General features: G+C 38.0%; 1 protein-coding gene across 5 annotated transcripts in view; it reads right to left on the minus strand.

Annotated features, from left to right (window-relative positions):
* UGP2 (UDP-glucose pyrophosphorylase 2) overlaps positions 1-26,609 on the minus strand; it is a 62,793-nt gene that overhangs the window by 3,303 nt on the left and 32,881 nt on the right. For all 5 annotated transcript variants that reach the window (XM_054586903.1, XM_054586901.1, XM_054586902.1 and 2 more), the window contains exons 4-8: positions 6,344-6,529; positions 4,939-5,072; positions 3,504-3,801; positions 2,045-2,242; positions 1,281-1,523 (exon numbers count right to left, since the gene is read on the minus strand). In XM_054586903.1, coding sequence (XP_054442878.1) covers positions 1,281-1,523; positions 2,045-2,242; positions 3,504-3,801; positions 4,939-5,072; positions 6,344-6,529 — 1,059 coding nt within the window. The remainder of the gene's footprint in view (positions 1-1,280; positions 1,524-2,044; positions 2,243-3,503; positions 3,802-4,938; positions 5,073-6,343; positions 6,530-26,609) is intronic.

Consider the following 26,609-nt stretch of genomic DNA (forward strand, 5'->3'; position numbering starts at 1 on the left):
TTGCATAGGCCAAAAACTTTGAAGTCAACTTTACTCTTTTTCACCCTTTTATCTATGCCAACAATGAATCTTATAGGTACAACTTTGAAAATACCTCAGAATTTTTCATTTCTGAAAAATGTCAACATTTTTCACTATTTCCACTGCTACCACTGTGGTCCAAAATGTCATTCCCTTTTGCCAGGATTCCTGCAACAACCTATTCCCCAGTCTCCCTGATTCACCCCTCAGCCCACAACTCACCAATGGCTTCTCATCCACACAAGGGGGGAAAAAAAAAAAAGCAGCATTCCCAATACTCAGTTATAAGGTTCTACACAATCCACCTACTCCCAGTCCCTTACTTGCTCACTTTGCTCCAGCCTTATTGTGCTCTCAAATGTCCCCAAAACACGTTCTTCCTCAGAGCAACTAACCATTTCCCACTCAGCCCCTGTTCTCAAATTGAGGCAGCTAAAGTTCTTATCTCCTGAGGGGTATGGAGACTGGGAGGGAGGGAATGAGGCTAGGTGAAATATGGTTAGCAATGCCATCTCAGGATGTGAGAAGACAGTGGGTCCTTGCATCTCCAGGATTTTCCCAGTCCAACCAGGCTGACAAAAGAGGCATCAAATAATGGGGAGACTACTAAGAGGCCAGATGGCTATCCTGGAAATTCCAGCCCAGCCATAGGACCCACTACATACATACATACATACATACGTACGTACACACATACATAGGTGGCACTAAACCCCAACCAGAACTAGAATAGCAGGACTCTACAGACTAGCCACAAAGGCTCACCATCATTGCATTAACCTCTCAACATTTTACGTGATTGTGTTTTTGGGATTCCACTTATTGTGTTAGGAATGGGTTGACTGTACTTGCTATTCCTGTTTGGAAAGTTTTCATCCCAGACACCTGCATGACACACAGTTTCTCAGTGAGGCTGTCTCTCGCCACTGATGTACAATGATACCACAGCCAGCCCCACCCACACATTCCTATTCGTGCTGTATTTTTTTTTCATAGCATTTTCTACCACTTGATATACTATACATTCAATTTATTTGCTTATCATCATCCTTACCCCACTAGAATATCCATGAAGGTAGGATTTTATTCTGTTTTATTTACTGCTAAATACCTAGGACATAGAACACTGCCCAGTAAATGGTAGGGGCTATGTCTGTTAACAAAGAATTAACATTCTCTTCCTGATGAAAGCAGCAACAGTCTTAAAAGAGACATTAGATTCTGATTCACATGCATATTATATCTTTGTAATTACATACCTTTGTGAAAGAACTGCCTAATTTAACCAAGGGCACTGTAGGAAATTCCCGCTTTTCACTCATTGTCAAAGATCCTGCATTAAGGCTATAGAGGTTTGACATCACAAGCAAGAGATCTGATGTGGTTTTGACAGGCAGAAAACGGCTTCTAGGAACATTGATACCTAGAGAGTTCTCAAAACTTTTAATGGCAGCCCCTACTGCAGTCTCTAACTGGATGACATTCAGGCCTCCATCCAGAGTCTGTAAGAAAAGGAAGGAGGGAAAGAAACAGGTTTGAACAGTCTAGTTCCATGTTCGTTAATGTCTGGGGAGTGGTTTCAGAGATCCATCGAAGGAAACAGAAGTTTGAGAACTAACATTGATCAAGCACCTAGCATAAACCTGGTAAACGTGATCTTTTTTCAGTGTCATAGTTCCTCCACTCAGCAATATTTCCATTTTATGATAAAGAACCACAGGTTCAGAAAGGTGCTTATGGCCAAAAGCCCTATAAGTATCAGAGCAGCAAGTAAGCTGAGGCAGGTCCTCTACTTTTGGGCCTGGTGCTCTTGCCACTACCACAGCCCAGGACCACGTAAGGGCACCATGTCGGCACACTGAAGGGCTGGATGTAGACTCTCAAAGACAAGGCCAGGACCTGGAGAGACTGACTAGACAAAAGGAGTGACCAGTGCACTAGGCAGGCCAGTGGGGCTAGGGTAGTGGGTCTGTGTGTAGCCTAAAATGATCTCAGGAACCAGGGAGCCAGCACTTTGGCTTACCTTTGGATTCACAATGATTTCCATGTCAATAGCATTCTGCTCCTGCAACCTTTTAACTGCTGCAAGAGAGATCCAGAGGTTGTTTGTGTTAAATATTTTGAATTTTGAGACAGACTTGAACTCATCAACATGTGCTTTTGGCACTTGAGCGATTTCCACCAGTCTCAGTTTTCCTTCATACTGAGTGAGTGTCCCACCCTAGAAAAGGCAGAGAAGACTGCGTGAGTGCTCCACATCTCTCCCAACCACATCCATACCACACTGTTTATACCTATGAATGTTACAGAAGAGAAACTGAGAATAAAATCCTCTAGAAATAAGAAGCATTGGCAGTGATTCGATCTGTGATACAAAGCAACATACGTATGAAGATAGAACCAAAGAAAATAATTTAGGATGTCTGTCATTTTATACTGTATGCCTGCTCTCTTGTCCATGATAAAGCTCTGGAAGACATCAGTCTGCCTCACTTTCTGAAGGCTGGCTACAGGAACAGTCATTCCTCTTATTCCCAAACCCCTGCCCATCACAAAATAATCAGTCCTACCACCTCAGACCCTGCTCTGACTGGCTCTTAAAAAATGGGAGAAAAGGGAAGAAAGAGGCAAAAGTGGACATGAAGGGACCCCTGTGTGGCCTTACAGCCATGAGGCCACAGCAGTGTGGGAAGAGGGGAGCACTCACGCGTGGGATGGACATTTATAAGAGGCATAGAACCCAGCTCAGGGACTGACCGTTTTAGTATTCACACACTGCCCACTTTTTTTTAACTCCCTGTGAGTAATTAGTAAAATCTTGTACACCATTTAGTCAAAGGCCAAGTTTCATTACCACTAAACATGCAAAGTTTAAAAATCAGATTATTAAGTGGTGATGGAAGGAGACTTGGAGTGGTGAACACACAATATTAAGATGGTATCTTGTGTACCTGAAACTATAACCAATAAATTCAATAAAAATTTTTAAGTCAAATTTTTGCTTTGTGCCAAACAAAACTGCATTTTTTTTTTGCAATTACAAAGATATTACAGTGATAAAACACTAAAATATAGAAATACATATTGTACTGGAAACAGTAAATTTTCATTAAAGGAACAATGAAATAGAAATACTTAAGCATCAAACTAGAAAAATAAAGGTTCGAGTAAACATACTGAAAGTGCTTTCACGTATTTAAGATTTCTGTTACAAATATATATGGAACGCTTTTCAGTTAAAATTGCCCACATAGATTATTCAAAAAATTAAAATGATTTTAATACTATTAAATCTGGATTTACATACACATTGTTATATCACATAGAACGTAGGGTACTCTACAGAATACTATGTCATTCTGTCTTACAACAATGTTATCAAGTGGATAAATGTGTTCTGCTTCACATGGAAACTTTCCAATAAAAAAGAAGTCTGAACTACATAACTTACGAAATGTGAAGATACTCCTCTCAGTATTTACCTTTACATCTGCACGTGTTTTATTTGTGACTTCCATGACAAATTCACAGCGTTTTCCATTGGGTGGGTTCATTAGATGATTAAGAATATAAAGATCCACCGTGGCACCCAGATTATCTATGTTAGACACAAAAATATACTCTTTGCCTTCTCCTATGAATATATCAAGTAAACCAGAGTTGTAGAAGCTGGCGTAAATATCTCCATGACCTGGGGGGTACCAAGCTTCTGTATTTTCCCCTGAGTAGGACACATCCTTCGCTACTGGCAGTAAAGATTCTTTATTAATCCTCGGGTACCTTTAAAAAAAAAAGTTCTTTTTCAATATCAACTCTAGAACATTGCAAACCTTCAAGAAAAACCTTCAAGAAAATGCATTTAATGTTAAATAAAACTTCCCTCCTTTTCAGTCTGTCATTAGCAAGTAACTTAATCAGATGTGAATCCATTTAAGGAAATTCTTGTTATCTATTATCCAAAAATCAGTTTCCTAGATAATTACATTTACTGCAAAAAAATTTTTTTCCATGGTCATACACATGGGAGGACACCTCTTAGTTTTAAGATAATACCTTTTATGACTATCCAAGAGAAGAGAGAGATTAAGTTTTCTCAAACTCACTGGTCATGGGATTGTTCTTTTCCCTGAAAACCTATTTGGGGAAAGCTGTCTGAACATATATTCAGGGGTGGTATTCTTTCTTTCATGGAAAACCAACAGCAGATCAGTGCCCAGGGAAGTCGGCTTCCTGCTCCTGACGTGTGTAGGGGCTGGCAATGGGGGAAGAGGAGCTGGCCCTGTAACAGACTAAAGAGCAACTAGAATATGGAGGCAGAGCACCTGTGACATAAGAAAGAGTGCTTGATAAAATAGGTTTTAAAAAAACACCAAAAAACTAAAGGTACATAGAAGCATCCCTTCCGTGCAGGATCACATAAACCCATGTCTATCCTAAAATGGAAGCCTCATTTCCCCAGTTGCCTGGGCTTTATCATACTTCCTTTTTACTTAATCTCCCTTCCACAAATAGAAGATTTTCTCCAGAATTTATTAAATTTCCCTCGAGCCTGTATTAGGATATTCAGGAAATTCCTTACAATAGGAAAGAAGGTTACCAATATTGTGGAATATAGAAAGATTCCACCTGGAGCCCAAACATGCCCTCAGAAAGCAAAGCTATCCTCGAGTATTCTGGGCATGTTAACAGAACATCAAGCAGATTCTCTTTTAAGAACTGAAGTTATAGAACCTCAGTGTGATTATAACAATCATATATCAAATGTTCAGCCTCTAAAGGCATCAAACACTTGTAACATTAGCTTTGGGCATATGCAGTACATCTTGAGGTTACTATGTTCAAGCAAGACAAATAAGTCCTTTCCCAGGAGTACCACCTCCCCCACCCCCCGGAGTTAATTTTTTTTATTCCTTGTACCTGCTTTGATTAAAAGTATAAATTTTCACGCGACAGTGACTATACTTCTGTAGTATCTTTTTTGTATCTTCATCTGTATTAAAAGAGTTCATCAGAACAAGAGGAACATCAGTATTGTAGGTTTTGTTCAAATGCTAGGGAGGAAAATGACAATGAGATTATCCAGACTGACTTTTCTTTTGCATAAAGGCATAAAATTAACTCCTAATTGTTAATCACAAAATGTCCAAAACATTGTATGTAGCCAAATATATAGTTCTGAAATAACTACGTAGCATAAGCCATTTTGCTAAGTAAGCAATTTACCATGTACTTGCTCTTAAATCACAACTCTTGGAGAGAGAAAAACTATTGTCTACAATTTGCAGATGCTGACTGAGGCCCAGAGAGGAGGCAGGTCAGCAGCAGGGCAGGGACACCTTCCTCCCAACCACAGTCTGACTCTGGAGCTGTGTGCCTGGCCACTGTGCCCTAGGGCTTCAGCAAGTGCTGACGTGCATTTAGTGTGTCTCCAGAGCACTGTGGGGATGAAAGTACAAACATTACAGAGTCACGGCTCCCTACTCTCAGAAATATGTCAAGAGTTGTGAATCACACCTCAACTGAAATCCTTTCAGTCTCTGGAAAGTGCCGAGGCAACAGAGAGTGGGTGGAAAACAGGGCCTTAGAAGTCAGACTGTCTCTATTCTCTGCACTTACTAACTAGGGAATCTGGGCAAGTAAATCAACCTCTCTGTGCCTTGGCTTCCTCATCTCTAAAATGGGGAGGATAATAGTACTTCTCTTAGAGTTTTTGAGAGGAACAAATGAGTCAATTCATGTAAAGAGCTCAGGATGATACATGGAAGATAGCACGTACTGGATAAATGTTAGCCACTGCTACTATGTTAGTGTTGTTATTGTGGTTGCCAGCACCGCATTAGAAACTAGGGATAAAAGATGAAAAAGACAGGCCATGGCTCCTGAAGAGCCTATGGTCTCTGATTAATTACTTCATTGTAAGAGAGAAGCCAGGAACAGTTCTTAGCATCCATGGCATCCAACCAGATATGTGAAATTCTCCCCAGCCATCTCAAAGGGGTTAGTAAAGCCACAGCATCCCAGCTGTGATGAAGGCTGCCACTAGAAAGAAGGGGGCTGAGAGGAAGGGAGATCAAAGAAGAATCCAAATAGACCCAGAGATTTCAGCCATCACAAATGCTATTTAAAGATCAAAAGCTTTTACTCACCCCAAGGATATGCCCTTAGGAAAACCAAACCTTTCTATATACTAAAACAGTCTAAACAAAGCAAGCTCTCTGACTAGCTCAAATCCCCATCTGTTAGTTTATAAGGTAACATTTATAATAACCTAGCAACTAAAAGCAATTTTAGGAGCTCATGAGAGAGGCTAAATGTTACTCACTTCAATTTGCTGAACGGTCAAGTCCAAAAACGTATTCTCATTCCGCACGCCAATCAGACTTTTTGGGCCTTTGCAACCCATGCTGGTTCCCAAACCACCATTGAGTTTTACCACCACCAACTTGTTCAGCACAGAAGATATATTATCAGGTAAGCCCCTGGCCTTTATCTTTTCATAGGGTTGAATCTAAAAAAAAAAAAAAAAGAATTATACACAATGGAATACTACTCGGCTGTAAAAAACAAGAAAATTTTACCCTTTACAACAGTATGGATGGACTTGGAGAATATTATGCAAAGTGAAATAAACCAGTTAGAAAAAGACAAATACCATATAATTTCACTCATGTGGAATCTAATGAACAAACTGAACTAACAAGCAAAACAGAGACAGATTCATAGATGGAGAACAGATGACAGTGGGGGTGGGGAACTTAGGGGGTGGAGGGATTGAGCAAAAAGGAAGGACTCATGGACATGGACAACAGTGTGGTGATTGCTGGGGGAAGGGGGTATAAGGGGACTAAATGGTAATGGAAAAAATACAATAAAAAATAAAAATAAAAGAATTATAGAAGTAATTAAAGCAGCTTTATGGAAGGTTAAACCAAACCAATCCCAGGGTTATTTCCAGGCTTAAAAGAGCCTTAAAAGAGCTTAAAGAGCCTTGCTTTCTTGTGAAAAGCTTCAGTTGCACTTACTATAATGTCACAGGCACTTCTGGTTCAAAATCAAGTACGTATTGTCAACTTCCCTTGCACACAGAAGTAGTTCAGTGGTTCATTCACAATGGAGTACAAGAACGGGAAAAGTTACAGGCTACAAATATTTGGCTGGCTGGTAAGAACATGCAGTCCTCTAAGACTACCTCCAAAACCTCAGAATTCCCAATTTGCATCAATACAACAAATGGGATACACAAAACTCATCAAGTCTATAAATAGTTCTGGTGTACTGTGGATCTACTTGAATTCCAGAGAAGTATCTATATATGATCACACACTGTTCCTTTTCCAAAGGAGGGAAACACTAAAACCAAAGTATTCCTTGCCATTCTCCTCCACTCAGTCCTAAACTTGTCCTTCAGAGAATGATGGCATAGGCTTTTTGTCGTATTTCTCGATATGTACAAGGATAGAATTCCTTAAGAATTTAAAGTTGGGGCATCACTGTATAAAAGATTATATTGGAAAAGCTAAGTTTTCTCATTGTTCCAACCAATGTTGTGGTAGGGAGAAAGGGCGAGATCTGGGGCTTGAAAGAATCCCAACCCGATCTCCCTACACCCTCATCATTTCTGTCAGTACAGAGACTTAATCTTCAACTCTTCCCTTATCCAAAAAGAACAATGGCACAGTGGAACCCCAAATTCTTTTGTTCCAAGCAGAGGCACAAGCAAGTGTAAACATTTCATATCAAGAATGAAAGTTTTTAAAAAGATCACAATGTATTTTCTATCCACTTATGGGGCATTTTTTCCTGTTACCTTTCTTTAATGGAATAGGGCATCAAACGTACTCCTCAGTTACATCACAGCACAGGGCAGATAACACTTGAGGGGGCTGGGGAAAAAACCCCACTAAATAAGTGCTCAATGAACACTGTGCTGGCTTTATTTGTTCTGGTACTTGGGCGGGGGGGAGGGGTGTGTGTGTGTGTGTGTGTGTGTGTGTGTGTGAGAGAGAGAGAGAGAGAGAGAGAGAGAGATGGATGGATGAAGTCTGTGATGGGGAAGGGAGTTGATGGGCTCACTCTCCAGTGATTAAGCTGTGGAGGTAAAAATCCCTTTATATGTGGTCAAACATACATGTCACATTAGTTAACACAATTCCTGCTATTAACAGTTCTTTTCACAAAAACCAGTCTGTGACTTTTATTTCCTCTCCCCTGCGAGACACTGTATTAACTGCCAAGTGCAGATGAATATACTTCGTTGGTTGGTGTAAATAATGAGGAACATGAAGCCCTCTTCTCCAAGACTCTCCACTGGTTGTCACCACTGTTATCACTCATTCTGAATTATTTTTTAATGTGGTAAGATTTCTAATCTTCTTGGTAAGTGCCAGGGCTGGTGAAAGAAAAAGACCAGAAGGGACAGGCCCATGGACGCCATGGACTTCCAGTGGGTGATACTTAAATACCCAGGGTGCTAACCACCAAAGAAAAGCAGGAAGGAACACAGACCACGATGGGTGTTTCCCTGGCAACACTTGGTCCAGGCGAGGACAACAGATGGGTGATAACAACCTGGATGCTTAACATACACAAAGTGTCCATGTTCCAGTTCACTGACTTTCCCTGAAGGATGTTTTATTTTTATTTTCTCTCCGCTGCCATGAATGAACATCATTTGTTCAGCATTTCAAAGAAATGGGTATGGGAGAAAAAGTCCAATTTAATTGTCACACTACTAATAGAAGTAAGAGTACATGACAGAGATGGACCTTTTGCTCCCCTGATATAATATGGTAGCTTGTAATCCTTTCTAGCCAAGCTGTTGAAATCAACCAGCCAGTAAAAGCAATGCCACTGTGATACAGCCTTATTCACAATGGCCAATAAATGGAAGCAACTTAAATGTCCATCAACAGATGAGTGGATAAAACAAAATATGGTATATACAAAAAAAATTGCAATATTATTCAGCCTTAAAAAGGAAAGAAATTCTGACACATGTCACAACATGGTTGAACCTTGAGAACATTATGTTAAGTGAAATAAGCTGGTCAAAAGAGATAGATACTTTTATGATTCTATTTCTTTAAGGCACCTAATCAGATTCATATAGAATGAAAGTAGGTACTGATTTCCAGGGGCTGGGAGTACATAGAAATGGCAAGCTTTTGTTTAATGGATATACAGTTTTAATTTTGCAAGATCAAAGAGTTCTGGAGATTGGCTTTGCAACAATGTAAATATACGTAAAACTATGGAAGTGTACGCTTAAGAAAGTTTAAAGGTAATTAAAAAGATTGTTCCTGTATAAAATGAATTAGAAAATAAAACATTAAAAATCTTCTATAATACCATCAAAAATATCAAATATTTAGGAATAATCTAGCAAAAGATATGTAAGAGTTCTACATGGAACACTGCACAGCATTTTTGAGAAAAATTGAAAAGACAAAAAGAGAAATGCATTTATCATGTTTATAAATTAGAGGACTTACTAATGTAAAGATGTCAATTCTACTCAAACTGATCAATGCAATTCTAGTCAAAATCTCAAGATTTTTTTGTGTGTGGAAACTGGCAAGCCAATTTAAAGTGTGTATAACAATGCAGAAGGCCAAGAATAGCTGAGACACTCTCAAAGTTGGGAGAAACAGTTTTGTAACTTTTTTAAAAAAATTGTAGTAATTTATGCATAGCATAAAAGTTGCCATTTTTAACCACTTTACGTGTATTTGCATTATTTTACAATGACAAGAACTTTCTTTCATCTTGCAATACTGGAAGTATATTGATTAAAAAATAAATCCCCATTCCCTCCCTCCTCCACCACCTCCTGGCAATCAGATTTCTACTTTCTCCCTCTGTGAGTCTGACTATTCTGCGTAACTCATACAAGAAGAATCACACAATATTTGTCTTTCTGTGACTTATTTCATTTAGCATTATGTCCTCAAGATTCATTTAGCCTTTTTTTTAAAGTGGCTTATATGCTTGAGGAAGTCCCAAAATAATGCAGGTTTTTCCAGAAAAATGTCCATGTTTAATAATGTTTACTTGTATCTATGCAACATATCAGAGAGAAGGAGGGATTGGTACAAAGGACTGGAATACAGGTATATGTGTAAGTTGACATTCTTTGGCAAATTGATCCTTATAAAACTTATTTATTCCATTTGCAGATATTAAATAGAATACAAGTTCTGAAGTCTTAGTTTAGTAATCATAAAAACTGAATCCCTTTATTTAAATTTAATACACATAACACCCTTAATTTAAATTAAAGGAATTAAAAAATTAAAAGGGGGAAAAGAATACTGCAAGCATAACCACAGTTCTATAAGTTAAATCTAAGAAAATGCTGCTCTTCAGATACATGTGGAAACAAAGCAGAATGGCAGGACTTGGGTTGCAAATACTGTTCAACACCTGTGTTCTGAATTTACTAGTATCTCTGAGGGATGTACAACGTCTTATTTCAAGGCAAAAACTTTACAAAAACGTAAACAATGTAAAAAGAGATTTCATTTTATTTAACTATGGAGTCAAAAGATCAAAGGAACGGGACATTTTTCACTGTCACTCTCTAGACAAAGTGCTGCAATTATGGAAATGTCTTATAATTTCTGTTGGCTATAGGTGGCTATTAAGCACTTGCAATATGGCTAATGCAACTGAGGAACACAAGTTTTAATTTTACTTAAAATTAATGTAAATCAATGTATGTGGCTAGTGGCATATGTGGTTCTAAATAGTCGATTTAAAAAAATCAACCATGGGATCAGAATTCATTTTACTTCATTTTAATAAAACTCTGCCAGAATCTTTTTTTAATATAATCTTTTTTCATTTAATAACATGGACATCACAAAACATTGAAACACATAAAGGGACTAGCTAAAACCTTGTTCTTCCTTATCTTCACACATCAACATCCCAATTACATAACAATACATAGTAGTATACTGTAATACAATGCATAGTAATGAATAGCTTTTACTAAGGATACACTGATGGTCAACTCCCACTTCAGAATTTCACCAAATAATTTGTATTCACCTTAGCCTAAGACTGAGGAAGACCAAATGCCAGCTACTATACTCAACACCCTTTCAAGAGTCTCTGAACCAATGATGAGGTAGGTACCTTACATATTTTATCATTAAAACAACATCAGCTATTCAGACCAGGCATATTGTTGGGAATAATATTTGACTATTCTACTTCAAACAGAAAATTTCCAAATAACATTTATATTCTATCAGTTAAAGTCATGTAAATGCCTTTTATTACATGAGTAAAATGCTATGTTAATTATTTTAAAAACTTAGTTTTGTACACAATGCTTACAAATATTTCAGTTAAATTTAAACTGGGAAACCTACTGGCAGTAAGCATAAAAACTGAATATATTAAGACATCTTTAGGAATAATATAATTCCCTCTTTGACCCCACAAATGTTTATATAATTTCAAATAATAGTATCAAGCAGAGCAATGTAAATTGGATATCTTAATCCTAACCTTTAAAGATCTGTTTGGTATACTAACATTCATAGCATTAAACAAAGTGAACCAACCATTTTTAGCTATTTAATTACATTTAGATAATGAGTCTTCAAGAAAAAGTACTAATAGGAATTTTCACTTCCTGAATTAAAAACCACATGTTGCCCCAACCAGTGTGGTTCAGTTGGCTGGGCATTATTCCACAACATGGAAGGTTGCCGGTTTGATTCCTGGTCAGGGAACATGCCTGGGTTGGGGGGTCCAGTCCTCAGTCAGGGACATGTGAGAGGCAACTGATCAATGTTTCTCTCACATCAATGTTTCTCTCCCTCTTTTTCTCCCTATCTTCCCTACTCTCTAAAAATAAATAAAATCTTTTTAAAAAAGTCAACCTTGTGCCTTAAAACTTCACAAGAAAAAAAAATCCTCCAAAATCATGTATATTCATAATAAATCATCTGTGCTGTATATACCTAAAAGAATATAAAGTTCATGAAAATATTTAGAAAAAAATACATTTTATTTACACTAATCAAACTTCAAAACATACATTTTACTAGAATGCTTTAATAAGACAATTCCTTATGACTGAGTCAATGTAGGCTAAACAAATTTTTTGCTTGTATCCCAAAAACTTACTCTAGGGTGGTAATATAACATCTCAGCCTCCTAATGATTTTACCATTAGGCCATTTGGCCTTCAGCCAAAAGGTATATTAAGTACACTTTTAGTTTTAATTAAAATCTAAGATATATATCTTAAGAACTTGTTTAAATTTTAAATTGATTTCTGAATTTTCAAATTATTTGGTGTGAAATATAATAAGCTAATCTAAGCATAATATTAAGCTTCAAAACCCAGTTATAGAAGACTTTTGGGCACAGGCCAAGGCAACTCACAAGCAGAAAGACTTTTTTACCATTCAGTTGCGTGCCCAGAATTCTGTGAAGTGCCACATTTAGAATCTTGTACCCCAAATTAAGTGGGAAAGGAACTGCCCTACTTCTACAAATGTCAAGGAACCATGGTTCATGTGATGCTTTCAATAATACCTACTTGTCTTACTATATCTAGTCTTTAAAGCAGCCAATTAAATTAAGGCCCCACTGAAAAACTTGTTAACAAGGGGATTCTGAGAAGAGAGCTACAGAAGGAAAGAGAAGAGTCACAGGGTATGTGGTAACAAGCAAGGTATGACGAGGGAAGAAATGTCCAGAGTGGTCAGTTTACTATTGTTAGAAGCCTCCATTGGAGGTCATTCACTTATGTTTGGTGAGTTATTCCCATCTGCCCCCAATACACACACATGCAAAGAAAGGTACCAATTGTTTGATTACAGCAAGCTGGGACATTTTTTGTCTAAGGTTTATTATGGGTAAATCAGGTAGTAAGCACAACTTCCCATCATGTAAATTACCCCATTTTCCAAAAGAAGTTCTCCCTATTGGTCATGCTGTCCTCACCCTCACCCTCGACAGAGCTCAGTTTAGTGCTACAAGCTAAGGGGATCTGTGTTAGAAAGTTGCTTGACAACAGCTGAAGTTACACTGGACACACCTAGTGACAGACACACTTTTTGACCTGCGCTCCACTTTTCCCTCCTCAGCTCTCTCAGGAGAACGCACAAAGACATCCACTCAGGTAAAGATGGGTGGCGTTGGGAGATAACAGGGAGTACCATGTGTTGCCTGATACAGCTTAAACATCATGCTGACTGAGGTGCGTTAGTCAATTACTCGAGTGATCTTTGTTCTTTCAATCCTAATCACCTGTTTTGCTTTCTTCCAAACACGAATAGAATTCAGTGTTCAAAGAAAAGCTCTAGTACAACTAAATATACAGTAGGACCACCTCTATAGGTAATGTAGGGCAAACCCCTTGAGACTCCCTGCAAAATGCGCAAAGGAGGCTAGGCTTTTCTTTTCACTGGGATAAAAGAATTGGTCAAATATCCAACTTCCCCTGGGGAATTAACGAAAGAAAGTAGTTGGCAAGATACTAAAGAACAGTTTAAACAACATTCTGCCCTCTAGGATGTCAATCTAGTTTTTCTGCAGAAACTGATTTTTTTAAAAGATCTTTTTAAAACTACCTACCATGATCTGAATCTTGCCAAGTCAGTTCACAACTTAGTTTCCAGTTAGAAGAAAAGCTGAATTCATCACGCAGTCATAGACACACTGTTCCCATTAGCAATAGTATAACCCAGTTCTTGGTAGCATATTTGTGCTATTCCTGGAGACAGTGCCAAACACCCCAAACAAGCTAACAGTACCTGCCCTGTTATGGTTCACAAGGGTATGATTATTGAAACCTGAAAGACTTTTTTTCAACAAAAGCAAGTTTGCTGGAAAAAATGATCTGTGTAAACAGAAAAACAAGTTTGGAATGTCACTCCATATGTACAGAAAGTGTCCCAAGAACATTGGCTCATTCACTCAGCCAAGACACTTACTGCAGCGTCTGTGTGCCAAGCTCTGTTCTAGGCACCTTCACATATTGTCTCATCTCACACTTCTAAGGGTAATGACCAAACTATGGGTCATTTGAAAGCTCTTACAGATTAATTTAATGACAGAAAAGTCATACCTAGACCACAGATCTTTTTTTTTTTTTAAAGGAAAGCTGACAAATCTTGTACATTACCACATGGTCCACCAACAAGTTCATCAATACCCTCTTAGCCACCACGATGAGCTAAACTCCTATTTCATAAAGCTAAGAAAAGCCATGATATATGGAATGCCCTCAACTTTCTGCCTCCAGATCCTCAGGACCTTCTCCTGCATCTCCATTTCTGCTTCTCCCCCTCCTGGTTACAAGAGCTGTCTCCCATCCTAAGGCAATCGACCAGTGAATGCCTCCAGAACCCCATTTCTTTAATCATCCAATCTCATCTTCAGCCTCCCCCTCTCCATTCCTTTCCATCAGCATGAACATATTGAAATATTTGCCATCTAAAAATCAAAGAAAACAGTGAAGCATAGTCACTCATTCCTTCCAACACCCGTATCTTTTTTTTCTCCATCTTCTTAGAAGCAAAACAACTTGAAAAAGTTGCTACATGCACCTCTGCTTTACTTCCCTTACACTCCTTCACCCAGTGCAATCTAGTTTTCTCCATCATTCAATGAATTGCTCTTAACAAGGTCATCAACATTCTCAGAACAGCTAAATCATATCAATAATAGTAATACTTCTCTTTGCACTCAGCTGCATTTAACACAACTGACTACTCCCTAAACTTTTGAATGCTCAATCCCCCTCGACTTCTGAAACACCACATTCTATTTTCCTCCTCCTCCTATCTGATTCTTTTCAAGCCCATTCTTGAGTAGACCTCCTTGTCCCTGGCAATCTGCTCTAATCCCATGGCTTCAATCACTCCTGTCTCTATGGCACCAAGACACTTCCAGCTGCTAAGCCAGGAGCCTGTTCACATCTGATCAATGACCAAGTCTTGTCAGTCTCTATCAGTCAGCACCCTGTTCGCCTCTCACCTGTGTCATGGCAGGGGCCTCTACAGTCTCCTTACCCTTCACCTTGCAGGTAGGAAACCTTTTAAAAAAGAAAGTTTGAACATGTTTCTCCCCATATTACACCATTCACAAAATATAAGACATTGACATGGCATGGCAAAGTTATTAACTGCCCACCCCAACATCATTTTTTCCCCTTCCACTTTAGAACCCCAATTTTCAGCTGGGCACACCACCACTCCAACTAAAAGACTACACTTCCCAGACTCACTGCAGCTGTCTGTGCCAAAGTTCTGATCAATGTGATTAACTAGAAGTGAGTTGAAAGAGTTCCAGGAAGTTTCGGTGAAAAAGCAAGGGATGTACCATTTGTCCTCATTCCTGCTGTTTGCACTGGAGATATCCAAAGTTCACTTAGGCAGCCATCTGGGACACCATGAAGAGATATGCTAGGATGACAGAGTGCAAGATAGAGAAGCCCAGGTGTCTGATGACCACCACACTGCCATAGTAGCTCTGGATTGTCTCTGTCTAGAATTATTGTGTTATTTGGAGTTTCACTATTAAATGTAGCTGAATCTAATCTTAAATGGAAGAGAGTTTTCACAGTCCTTAATGTTGGCTGTTTTGCCTTTCACACCTTCCTCTCCTACCCCCGGGACACTGTGCTCCAAAAACGTGGTTAGGCTCTCTAATGTGCCACATCTCGTTTGTAGTCCTCTGCATTTTTCCCCCTCGTGCAGCCTCACTTCACCAATTACCACTTCTTCATCCTCCACACCTCGGGTCAGACCAAGGATTCTCAGGCTTTATGAGCTATCAGGCACTTGTAAAAATCAGAAGTTGACAGATGCTCTTTCAGAAAACTGCACCCCCATGTCCACCCCCAAAAACATTTTGCATACAATTTACTACAGGGGAAATTTCATTCACAGAATATAAAAATAATCTTTATAAGAGATGCCATATATTTCCCAGTGAAAGTTAATATGCAAATAAACCTAAAACTAAACTTTGACTCTCTCCAAACTGATTTTCAGTGAGAAGGCTTCGGTTTGGTTTGACTAAGAAGTTGACACTGTGATGTAGTTTGAGATGGTTACATGCATGCCATCCTTATTCGCCATTCTATTTGACTTTTCTTTCTCATGATCATAAGTACTGAAATCCTCAACTCTCTCCAAGGCAAGCTCTCACAACTTGCTCTGACAGTGAATGCAGGCCTGTACTAAGAACAGCAGAATTCTCCAAGATTGTGAGACTTCAAAGCTCAGAAATTTCCTGCGTCTTCAAAGTCAGTAAGGTCATCTTTGGTGAAGTCTGCATCACTCATGCAGGACTGCACTATCTTCAATGCAAGTCTCACAGATACAGAAGGGGATGAACTACAGTGATTAGTGGCACTCACTCTCCTCTGCAACAGCAGGGCCAAAGTGCTGGCTGGCACCACAGATACTATCTGCGCACTGAGCACCAAGATTCTCTTCCAGCACAAGTTTTGCTTGGCTTAGAAATTTTTATCACTTTCAAACATTTTCGTTAGAAGTTCATTAATAATTCTTTGAGGAAACCAGCAGGCACATAAACCAGCAGGATGAAGACCAGTAGTTGGCTGCCCTGAAAAATGTCTGAAATTGCAAGGACATGCTAAGGGGACTGATGTAGCTGCTGTTTCCTCCATGACCTGATTCAAATCACTGAAATAAACTATATCAATTCCAGTGTGAATGGTATCATTTGACAAAAAAGACCACTCCAAAAATGAATGAGGCAGTACAGTATAGTAGCTGAGCACAGGCTTTAATGCCAGGCTGCCTGGGTTTGAATCTTAGGCTCCACTGTTTATTATGGCAAAGTATTAACTGCTCTAAACCTTTTTCATTTACTTCATTAATTAGTTATGAGGATAAATGAGATAATGCATATAAAGTGCTAAGCAAGGTGTGTGGCCCACAGTAAGAATTCAAATCTTGGCTGGTATTAACACTACATCACTGATTCAGACACATTCTCTTAACTGCCACCGCCCACTTTTAACACTACTGAAACCAGGATGCATCATACAACCAATGGGATCCTAAAATTAATTGGCTTCACTTCTTTTCTTTTTTAGTGGTATATAAAAGGTGCAACTTAAGAGTCAATGGCATAAATTTGATAAAATATGGTATTGAATCTCTCTCTCTGCTCCAAGTCACAAAGTAGCTTAACGATCTATCAGGTAAGGGTTTTACCCAAAGTCTCTCTCTAGTCATGTGTAGCTTGAGGATACTTTAAGACAGGGGTCAATACACTATAGTTTGTAAAACAATCAGGCCCGCCACCTGTTTTCATAGTGTGTTACTGGAACACAGACTCTCTCAGTAGTTTACATGTCATCTATGGCTGCTTTCATGCTACCATGCCTGAGCTGAGTAAACATGACAGAGACTACATAGCCTACAAAGCATAAAATATTTACTATTGGACCTTTTCAGAAAAGGTCTGTCAAACCCTGGTTTAAGACAGTCTTCTGAGATGAGAAAAATACAAGTTTTGATAACAATTCTTCCTTTTCAAACTATGCTTCTCCTAAAGCGGCTCCATACAGAGAGCAAGACTTCCCTCAGGCTATGCTGGCTTCATGCTTCCGAGGCAGGAACACTGCCTTATAACAATCCCCCAGGATTTTGCATCTCCTATTTATGCAGGAAAGTAAACCCATGAAAATGCAACTGGTAGCAGAATTCAGGGAATTTTCAGAACAACAGAAAGAAAACCTAAGATTAGAAAGGTCCTTTATTCACTTTTATGAGGTATCTAGAGGAGTCAAATTCATAGAGACAGAAAAGAATGGTGGCTGCCAGGGCAGGGGAAGGGGGAACCGGGAGTTTCTCAATGAGTATAGAGTTTGGGTTTTACAAAATGAAAAAGTTCTGCAGATTGGCTGCACAACAACATGAATATCTTGAATACTACTGAAGTGTACACCTAAAAATAGTTTAGACGGTAAATTTCATGTTATGTATTTTTAACACAATTAAAATTTTTTTTAATGTTTAAAAGTATTTTGTGTGGGTGTATATGTTCAGGCACATATCTGCTCTGTCAAGGACTCCAAGAACCACAGAGCAAAAACATCATTCCTTTAGAAGCCTTTTGTGGCCCTCATGTCCCAGAGTGAATCTGGTACAGCCCCCACTTCTTGCTTCAGGTACTACCAGCTTCTATGGTAGCAATCATTACACTGCCTCCAAATTGCTTGTTCAGTGTTCCACATCTCTTACATGACTATAACTCCATGAGGGCAGAAACTGCCACACTGTACTCCACCCACCATATTCCTCACCTTTAACCAAGTGTCAGGCTCCCTGGTGACACTCAAATATTTGTTGAATAAATGAATGGAAGTGATAGAGTTATTAATAAATGAAATCTATTCTCTGGAAATTTCTTTTCCTACTTTGAATAAAGAACTTATTTCTTGCTTTATTAAATACCAAGTTTAAAGAAAAAGTGGTTTTATCACTAATTAGAAACCAAATTAGAAACATCCATTATTTTAATTCAAGAAAAAAATACTGGGTTAGCATACATTATACTCATGTTCAATAAAGAAAATTGGAATTTAAGACTTCACTTTGCATAACAAATGTTTACAGTCCATAATGTTAATGTAGTAATTAGATAGAATCCCTCTGTGATAAGTAAACAAATAAAATGAACACTCACATCATAAACATTATAACCTGAGCCTGGAAAAGTACATTTCCTAAGAAAGTTCTTTTGTCTTCCTTCACTTATAAATTATAAGAACATAGGGCAAACTATCAAATCAAGTACATATTTCAATTTTGTCAGCTATTAACTCCCACATATTTGGGTTTTTTTTTAAATTAAATGATTCAACAGTGGCGGAGGGAATCAGCTGTCCTATTCATACACTAAGTCCTCATATGTCCAAAGGCAGTAATTTATGACAAAAAGCAAACAGGTACTTTCAAAGAACAAGTCAGAAATCTTGACACTAACACTGTTCTTTAAACAATCACACTCATCAGCACCAACTCAATAACTCATGCTCAATATCCTTTAATACAATCTGTTCCTTCAGTTACCAAAATCAAATTTTGCAAAGAAATCTCAGCAAAAACTATTACCAGGAACCAGAATCATGAAAGTCACTTATTGTCATCTCAAGTCTCATATTGCCCTCTTTGGGGAGCCCAACTTGAATACTATAACTTTTTGTTACACAATGTTAAGGATCACAGCAATTCAAAATCCAATAACCAATTACTACAAATAAAAGAACAGTTCTCAATTAAATATTTCAAGCAACAATAAATTTTAATAAAAATTTAAATAAAAAATTAAAAATATTATTCATCTGAACTAGTAAATTATTTTTATAAGCAATACTTAATGCTTCAATAAAGGTAGTGAGACTGACAATGAAATAGTTTGTAGGTCTCCATTCAATGTCAACTCAGAGAGGTCTTTCCTATCTTTGCCTACCCTATCTAAAGTATTACTTCTATTTCTTCATTCTCTGTACCCTCATCCTGTTTATTCATAACCATGTCACTTATCACTACTTGAGATATAATATATTATCTTTTATTGTCCACACCTTCACCAGATGTAAACTAGAAACTAGATGAGGATAGGGCTTTACCAGCACAGTACTGTAATGCACAGCAGGCACTCAAAAAAAAAAAAAAAAAAGCTGTTGAACCAAAAATTAATCTGAATGAGAGTAGAAACTGGTAGTCTTTCTGGGAAGCAACTGGAAATATGCAACAAGAACTTGCCAAAGTTCATGTCCTATGAACAAAATATCATTTCTGATTATTTATTCTAAGAAATAATTCATACATGAAAAAATTTTTATGTGTAAGAGTATTAATCACAGGGTTTTTATAATAGCAAAAAATCAGAATCAACCTCCATGTGTACTATAGGAAAATCCCCAGAAGTAACACAAACTAATACACTTGTACAAACTCCCAACCCTCATGTCCCATCAAGTATTTCTACTATTTCCTTCAAGTGATAAGGTGGATTCATTGCCTTATCACTTCCCTTTTTCATGGTTCCCTACCATGAAAAAATTAAGGAAATCCAAAGTTTTACCATGCTCAGTAACAGGTGATCAAAGAATTCATCCTATGATTATCAGCCATCCTTCCTATAATTTCACCTAAGCTTTAATACTGCAATGCCTCCCTAGCTCACTAAACCTTATACCCCACAATGAACACACACCAAGCCTTTAAATACCTATACCTTCACACAGTGTAAGAATGGGCACCCAATTCTTTTAATAACTAAAACAGTCCTCTGAGACAAGGCCAATACCTTACATATCTACCCTGAGTTTAGTAGATTATAAAATCTATGAATATATATGGAACTGTTCGTTAAAGACAATTCTACATATATCCTAGGGTTTTCACTAAGTGGATATCCTTTAATAAAACCCACCAAACAGAATAGTAGAGCTAACCATTTTCATAAAGGAGAGCCTTATGTTGTCTATTCTTGCTTACCTGACAGAGTACAGATCTCCTGTAATACTGAAGGTTAAGAGTCAGCTAAATTTGATCTCTGCAATAAGGAAAATTTGCTGGGATAGATAAGCTTTATTTATTATAATGAAAACTACAAACTATCAACACATCTGATACAAGAGAATTATAGGGATGTAAATTATCATTCTACTTTATGAAATATTTTGCCAAAAATATAAAAATAAAAAGTATCACTCACAATCATAAATGACATGTATATCAAATTAAGTATACTGATAATGAATATATTGAAATATATTCACCAAAGACAAATAACAGAACATGTAAGTATGAAACTTAAAGAGTTTTTAAAAGAAATACCATCTATATTCTTAATAAAACTCTGTGTTTCTACTGTGCCCAGGATAGTACCTAACATCTAGGAGGAACTTAGTATTTGTTGAACGCATAACAATAGTAAACATCTATCAAGTTTTTATCAGAGCACCTGGCACAGAGTTAAGTGCTTCACATGAATTCTCAATAATCCTCATGAAAATCTTACTTTTATGTCTACTTTTTATGAGTGAATAAACTGGGGCTTAAAGCAGTTAAATAATCTTCCCAGTGTTACATGGCTAAGAAGTGATGAAACTGAGATTTAAAATTCTGGAGTCTGTGTTCTTGAGCTCACTGGCATTACTACTAAACTGGCAGGGGGTGGGGGGTAGTGTTAAATACACCGAAGGCAGAATGAATTCAGTATGCCTAACTAGGTGGTTTTGTATTGGTTGAATAGACTGTGATTGACACTGAGCATAAAGTAATTTTGCAGATACCTGTTAACTAATCATAAGATTATAGCTCAATCTCATTAAATATTTTAAAACTATAAAAAGTTGCCCAATTCCTATGTAATTTGGGGTTTATTTAGGATTTATGAACTTAAAGCACAGACACTCCTCACCTGCCTCCAGAAATATGTGTATTATTTCAATCAGTATGCTGTAAATCTGAGAACTTCTCATTTCTTCTATTTTCCAGCATCTTCTTCAGCCAAACTGAGCCCTCCTAATTGACAGTAAGTTGCAGACATGGTCCCCACTTACTTTGCCTATTCTCATCTCCCACTCATTTCCATTCTTACTCTCTAGCAGTACTATAAAACTGTAGTTTTTAGAGCACCTTCTACTCTCTCATGTCTTGGGCTTTTGTACACTACATTCTCTTAATCCTGAAATGTCCACCTGACTTTTTGGGCAAACTCTTACTTTTACTCAGTTCTCATATAACCTCTTCATCTCTAACTTTCTCTGGACTTCCCAACTGTCCAGCTGCTCCTTCTTCTGCTACACTTAGTACATATATAAGAAACCTACGTATCTAAAACATTCTGGATAGAACACAGTTAATTTATAAGTTCAAGCACAGAATAATCAAAAAGTTTTGCCATAGGTACATAGGTACATAACCTATTTCAACTTTTTACAAATCAATGTACATTCACTAACAAAGGTCTTTTCCTTAGTTATGGTATGGATCTGTTGACCAGAGCTCTGTGTCATCCTATATAAATCACACCAATAATACAGCAGCTGTGATTTCCAGTTTCATTTCTTCAGAGTGGATCAGGAACTTAGTCATCTGTGAAACAACCTTCATGCAGAAAAATCATTCTAGACTTATACAAATTTTCTCAATCTTTCATACTTGTCTCACCTACATCAATATTTTTTTCTTTTTGTTTTTTGTCACTCATCTTTATCTAATTTTCCCAAAGCATTCAACTCATTTTTCATATAAATAACCTTTTAAAAGCCCATTTCATTGGTTTATATAAAATTTAATTACATTTGTCATTATAACAAATATAACTGGCATGAACAGGTTTGGGAACAGAGTTGAGTTCTGGTGAGCAAACCACTGTTTTAATGAGAGAAAAATAATGATAATAAAGAGAAGATCAGGCATGCAAAAAAAAAAAAAAAAAAGAATACCAGTTAATCTCTCTAGCTTGTCTGGTGAAAAATGACTAGTGAAGGGTCTCCAGATCTACCCTCATAGCTATTACCCCATTGTACTATAGCATGTCTTTATGCAAACGTCTCCCACTATATCAAAAATTCAAAACTGGTCTGCTATTATTGCATGCCTGTACTGTTGATTCCTTTAGCCTTCTAGGTAGCTGAGGAGCGCTTGAGAAAGCAAAAGTCCCCCTGCCAGATAAAGAGCCTCTTATATTTATTCTGGTCACTTTTTATTTATGTTATTACAGGGGAAAGGTTCGGAAGCATTATACAAAGTTGTAAGCTCCTTAAGAACAGTGGTTGTCTTTATTTTTTACATTCCCAATAATTAAAATAGTGGATATCTGAGAAATTTGTAGAATAAAAATAATGAATACAGGAGACTTCCATAGCTTCATGTAGTGACTACAGGTAAACCAGAAAGAAGATACTTCAGCCAAGGAGATGTGAATGCTGAGGGTAAGTCTAGGCCAGAAGAACAGTAATAGCATTAGTCTTTAAGAGTATCTAATTTATTTACACATTCATGTTTTCTCTCTCTCACTAGAATGAAGCTATATTAGTGTTAGGCCCTTATCTATCTAGTTCACTTGTATCCCAATGATGAGATAAAAGCCCACAACACAGTGCTATTCAATAAATATTTGTTAAATGTTTTGCTAGAAGGACTTCAAAGAGAAGCGAGGGTATTTTAAGCTCTAAGGGAAGAAACAGAGCCTACCTAACAGTTCTACTCAAGATGGAGAAATGATGGAAAAGCCATGCTTAAAGACTTTCAAGTTCCTTTCAAACACTGACGGCAGCTGGTGACTGTTCTATAACATACCATAATGGTTAAGAGTCTGAGCTCAGGCAGATCTGGGCCTATATACTGGTTCTACCACTTATTCTCAAGCTAAATCTTCTGTGTGGACAACAAGATCCCTCTCAGTATGAGAGTATTCCATTGTAAAAGAGGGATAATAGTGAGCTCCTAGAGTTGCTGAAGGATCACGTAAGGAAATGAACGTAAAGAGCTGAGAACAATGCTTGGCACATTAGTACTGAATAAGTATGTGCTGTTATTTCTATTACTAGTCTTGTTGATAAGCACATAAAATACTCCACATTCTTTGCACTAAAGATAAAGATAGGTTTGTACTCCTTGCAGCACTCTATTACTGTTATTAAGTGATACCAAAGAACCAGGTCTTTAGAGCCTGACTGCCTAATTCATACCAGGTCTCTTTCTCTTAGGCAAGTTACTGTGAACTTCAGTTTCCTCTTTTGTAAAATGAACATAATAACAGTACCTATCTTCAGGTCTGTTACAAATATTAAAGGAGATCATGAACATAAAGAATTCAGTACAACATTGACATACAGGCACTCCAACGTTAACAATAAGCATTAACTGTAGATGTAGAGCTTTGCAAACATACGTCTTTATACACTTTCCTAAAATAAAAAACACTTTAAAAAGCTTTGCTTCATTAAAAAAATAAAAATTTAGGAATGGCGTTTGCTTCTTGCTTTTCTGAAATAGAAAACTTACCAGTCTCCCAAGGGCTTTAAGACTAAAGACACTTGTTTTAAACAAGCCCATCCATCTATAAATAGAAATCTTTGTTTAATGACTTACATACACCGTTTTCCATATTTAGTCTAGTCACAGGTATCCCTCTGGCATTTCCATGTTTCAGCTTTTTTTTTTTTCCATTTTAAGTTTGGAAGGGCAATTCTGTCAACATCTTCATTAATTATTTGTGCTTCTATTGTCACAGCACAAAGTTTAAAAATGGGAAATAGGTAACAAAATCACCTTGGATATCTAAATGCTGTTTCCAGTTAAAAACAGAGTACCTTTGCAACTTTTCTATAAATCAAAATATCTTATAATTATTTAAAAACATATATTATAAATTGCTTCTGACTTATTCCATCCTTATAGTATTTAGTTTCTTATTTTTGATATTTTCTGCCTCTTAAAGTCCCATACCCACTGTCCTTCTACTAAAAATTACAGCACCAAAAATGGAACTGCCTTTTGATCCAGCGATTTGACTGCTGTGATTTTACCCTAAGAATCCTGAAGCACTAACTCAAAAGAACCCATGCACCCCAATGCTCATAGCAGCGTTATTTACAATGGCCACATGCTGGAAACAGCAGAAGTACCCATCAGTAAATGAGTGGATCAAAAAACTGTGGTACATTTACACAATGGAACACTACACAACAGAAAGAAAGAAGGAAGTCCTACCCTTCACAATAGCACAGATGAAACTGGAGAATCTTATGCTAAGTGAAATAAGCCAGGCAGTGAAAGACCAATGCTATATGATCTCACCTATAAGAGGAACCTAATGAACAACACACACAAATGAGCAAAATAGAACTAGAGGCATAGAAACAAGAAACAGACTAAAAGTGACCAGAGGCAACAGGGGAGAGGAATAAGGAGGGAAAGAAGGGAAAGGGACTAGTCAAGGAACATGTATGAATGACCCATGGACATGGACAACATGGTCGGGATTGACTGTGGGGGCCGGGCAGGGGAGCAGGGCAGTGGAGAGCAAAGGGGGAAAAGTTGGGACAATAAAATAATCAATAAAAAGTAAAAAATGAAAAAACAAAAAAACAAACCCAAAACCTATAGCACCTTCCAAAATGCTGAAGAGATATAAAATTATAATACTCCTAAAAGGACAAAGCCAGCACCAATTGCTTTTGTGGCACCATTTGCCTAGCAGGCCTGTGACCTCTTAAACATGACTGCCATTTTATTCTTTTGAGTCTGTCCCCAGGACTGGAAATTACTGGAAGCAAGAACAGAACTAACCACTCCTTACAGCCACAGGCAGAAGATAACATTGGAGCAAACCTCAGCCTCATGTTACAACACCCCAAGGGCCCAGGGGCCACACAATAGCAACCCTCCACCATCTTTTAATCCAACTGAACAACCAATGCAGCAGCTTTGGGAAAAAAAAGTTCTATGGAATGTTAAAAAGCAGGTGTGGGGGTGGGGGTGCGGAGCACAGTGTGAACAAAGGCTAAGAAAAAGGCCAGGTGACAGGGAACTGAGAGTGGAAGCTAGGCTGACCTTTTCCTTTTGAGAAGTCTGAATGAAGGAAATGGCAGTATTTCAGAAAGATATACACTGTCTTAGCTTATGTGTTTAAGGGAAGAGGTAAGTGGGAACCAGAGCCTTGTAAGGGTTTAAGAAGAAGCATAACTTAAAGTGGCACAGGGGATAATGGAAAAGTTCTATATCTTGATTGTGATGGTAGTTAAATGTTGGGAAACACCCTGTCTGGTTTCAGGAACTATAACCCCACCAACAGGTGAGAGGTCCCCAAGGCTGGAAATACTCAAGGAGGCCTTGGGAAAACAGGCCACTGAGGAGATGAAACCTGTCCCCCTGGCAGGGGCACAGCCCCTGCCTCCCTCACATCACCCTGCTTGTCCCTGTGATGGTCAGTTGTCAATGACAGGTAAGTTCTCTTGCAAGGAGAAACCACCTCAGACAGACATCGGCCGGTATGTATAGCAGGAGAAGGACTTGGGGGACACGGAGAAAGAACAAAGGCCCACAACCCCTCGGCTCAGCCTGGACATGGCCGGAGTCCTCATTCTCTCTGAAAGAAGTCTCCTTGTTTCTTGGCAGCTTCCTCCCCCCGACCTGACTCAGGCTTGAAACAATACTGGAGGCAGTCTTAACCTGGATCCAGCAGTTACCAGGGGAAATCAGGCCTAGAAGTAAATTCTTTAAAGTATGCTTTGTTTCTCCCTCAAAAGCTATGATAGCCAGCTCATGCTGGGAAGAAAATTTACATTATTCACAGACCCTAACCTTAAACCCTTTGGCGCTCTTACCTTTACTACCCTCTCATGTTTACTAGTCTCCTCTGGGATCCTGTAAATAGGTGTGTTCCTGTCATTTGTTTTCTTCAAAACATCATCTATTCTCTGTAAACATTAACACACTGATGTAATGAGATAACCTGAGCATTCCTGTTACCTAGCCCCACTGATAACCCTTTCAATAAAAGCCTTTGAAAAAAGGGACACAGGACCTTCCCCACCAGAGGCAAGAGCCATGTCC

This window comes from Pteronotus mesoamericanus, unplaced genomic scaffold (assembly GCF_021234165.1).
Source record: "Pteronotus mesoamericanus isolate MK-2021 breed Mesoamerican mustached bat unplaced genomic scaffold, CSHL_Meso_final contig_98, whole genome shotgun sequence".
NCBI lineage: Eukaryota > Metazoa > Chordata > Mammalia > Chiroptera > Mormoopidae > Pteronotus > Pteronotus mesoamericanus.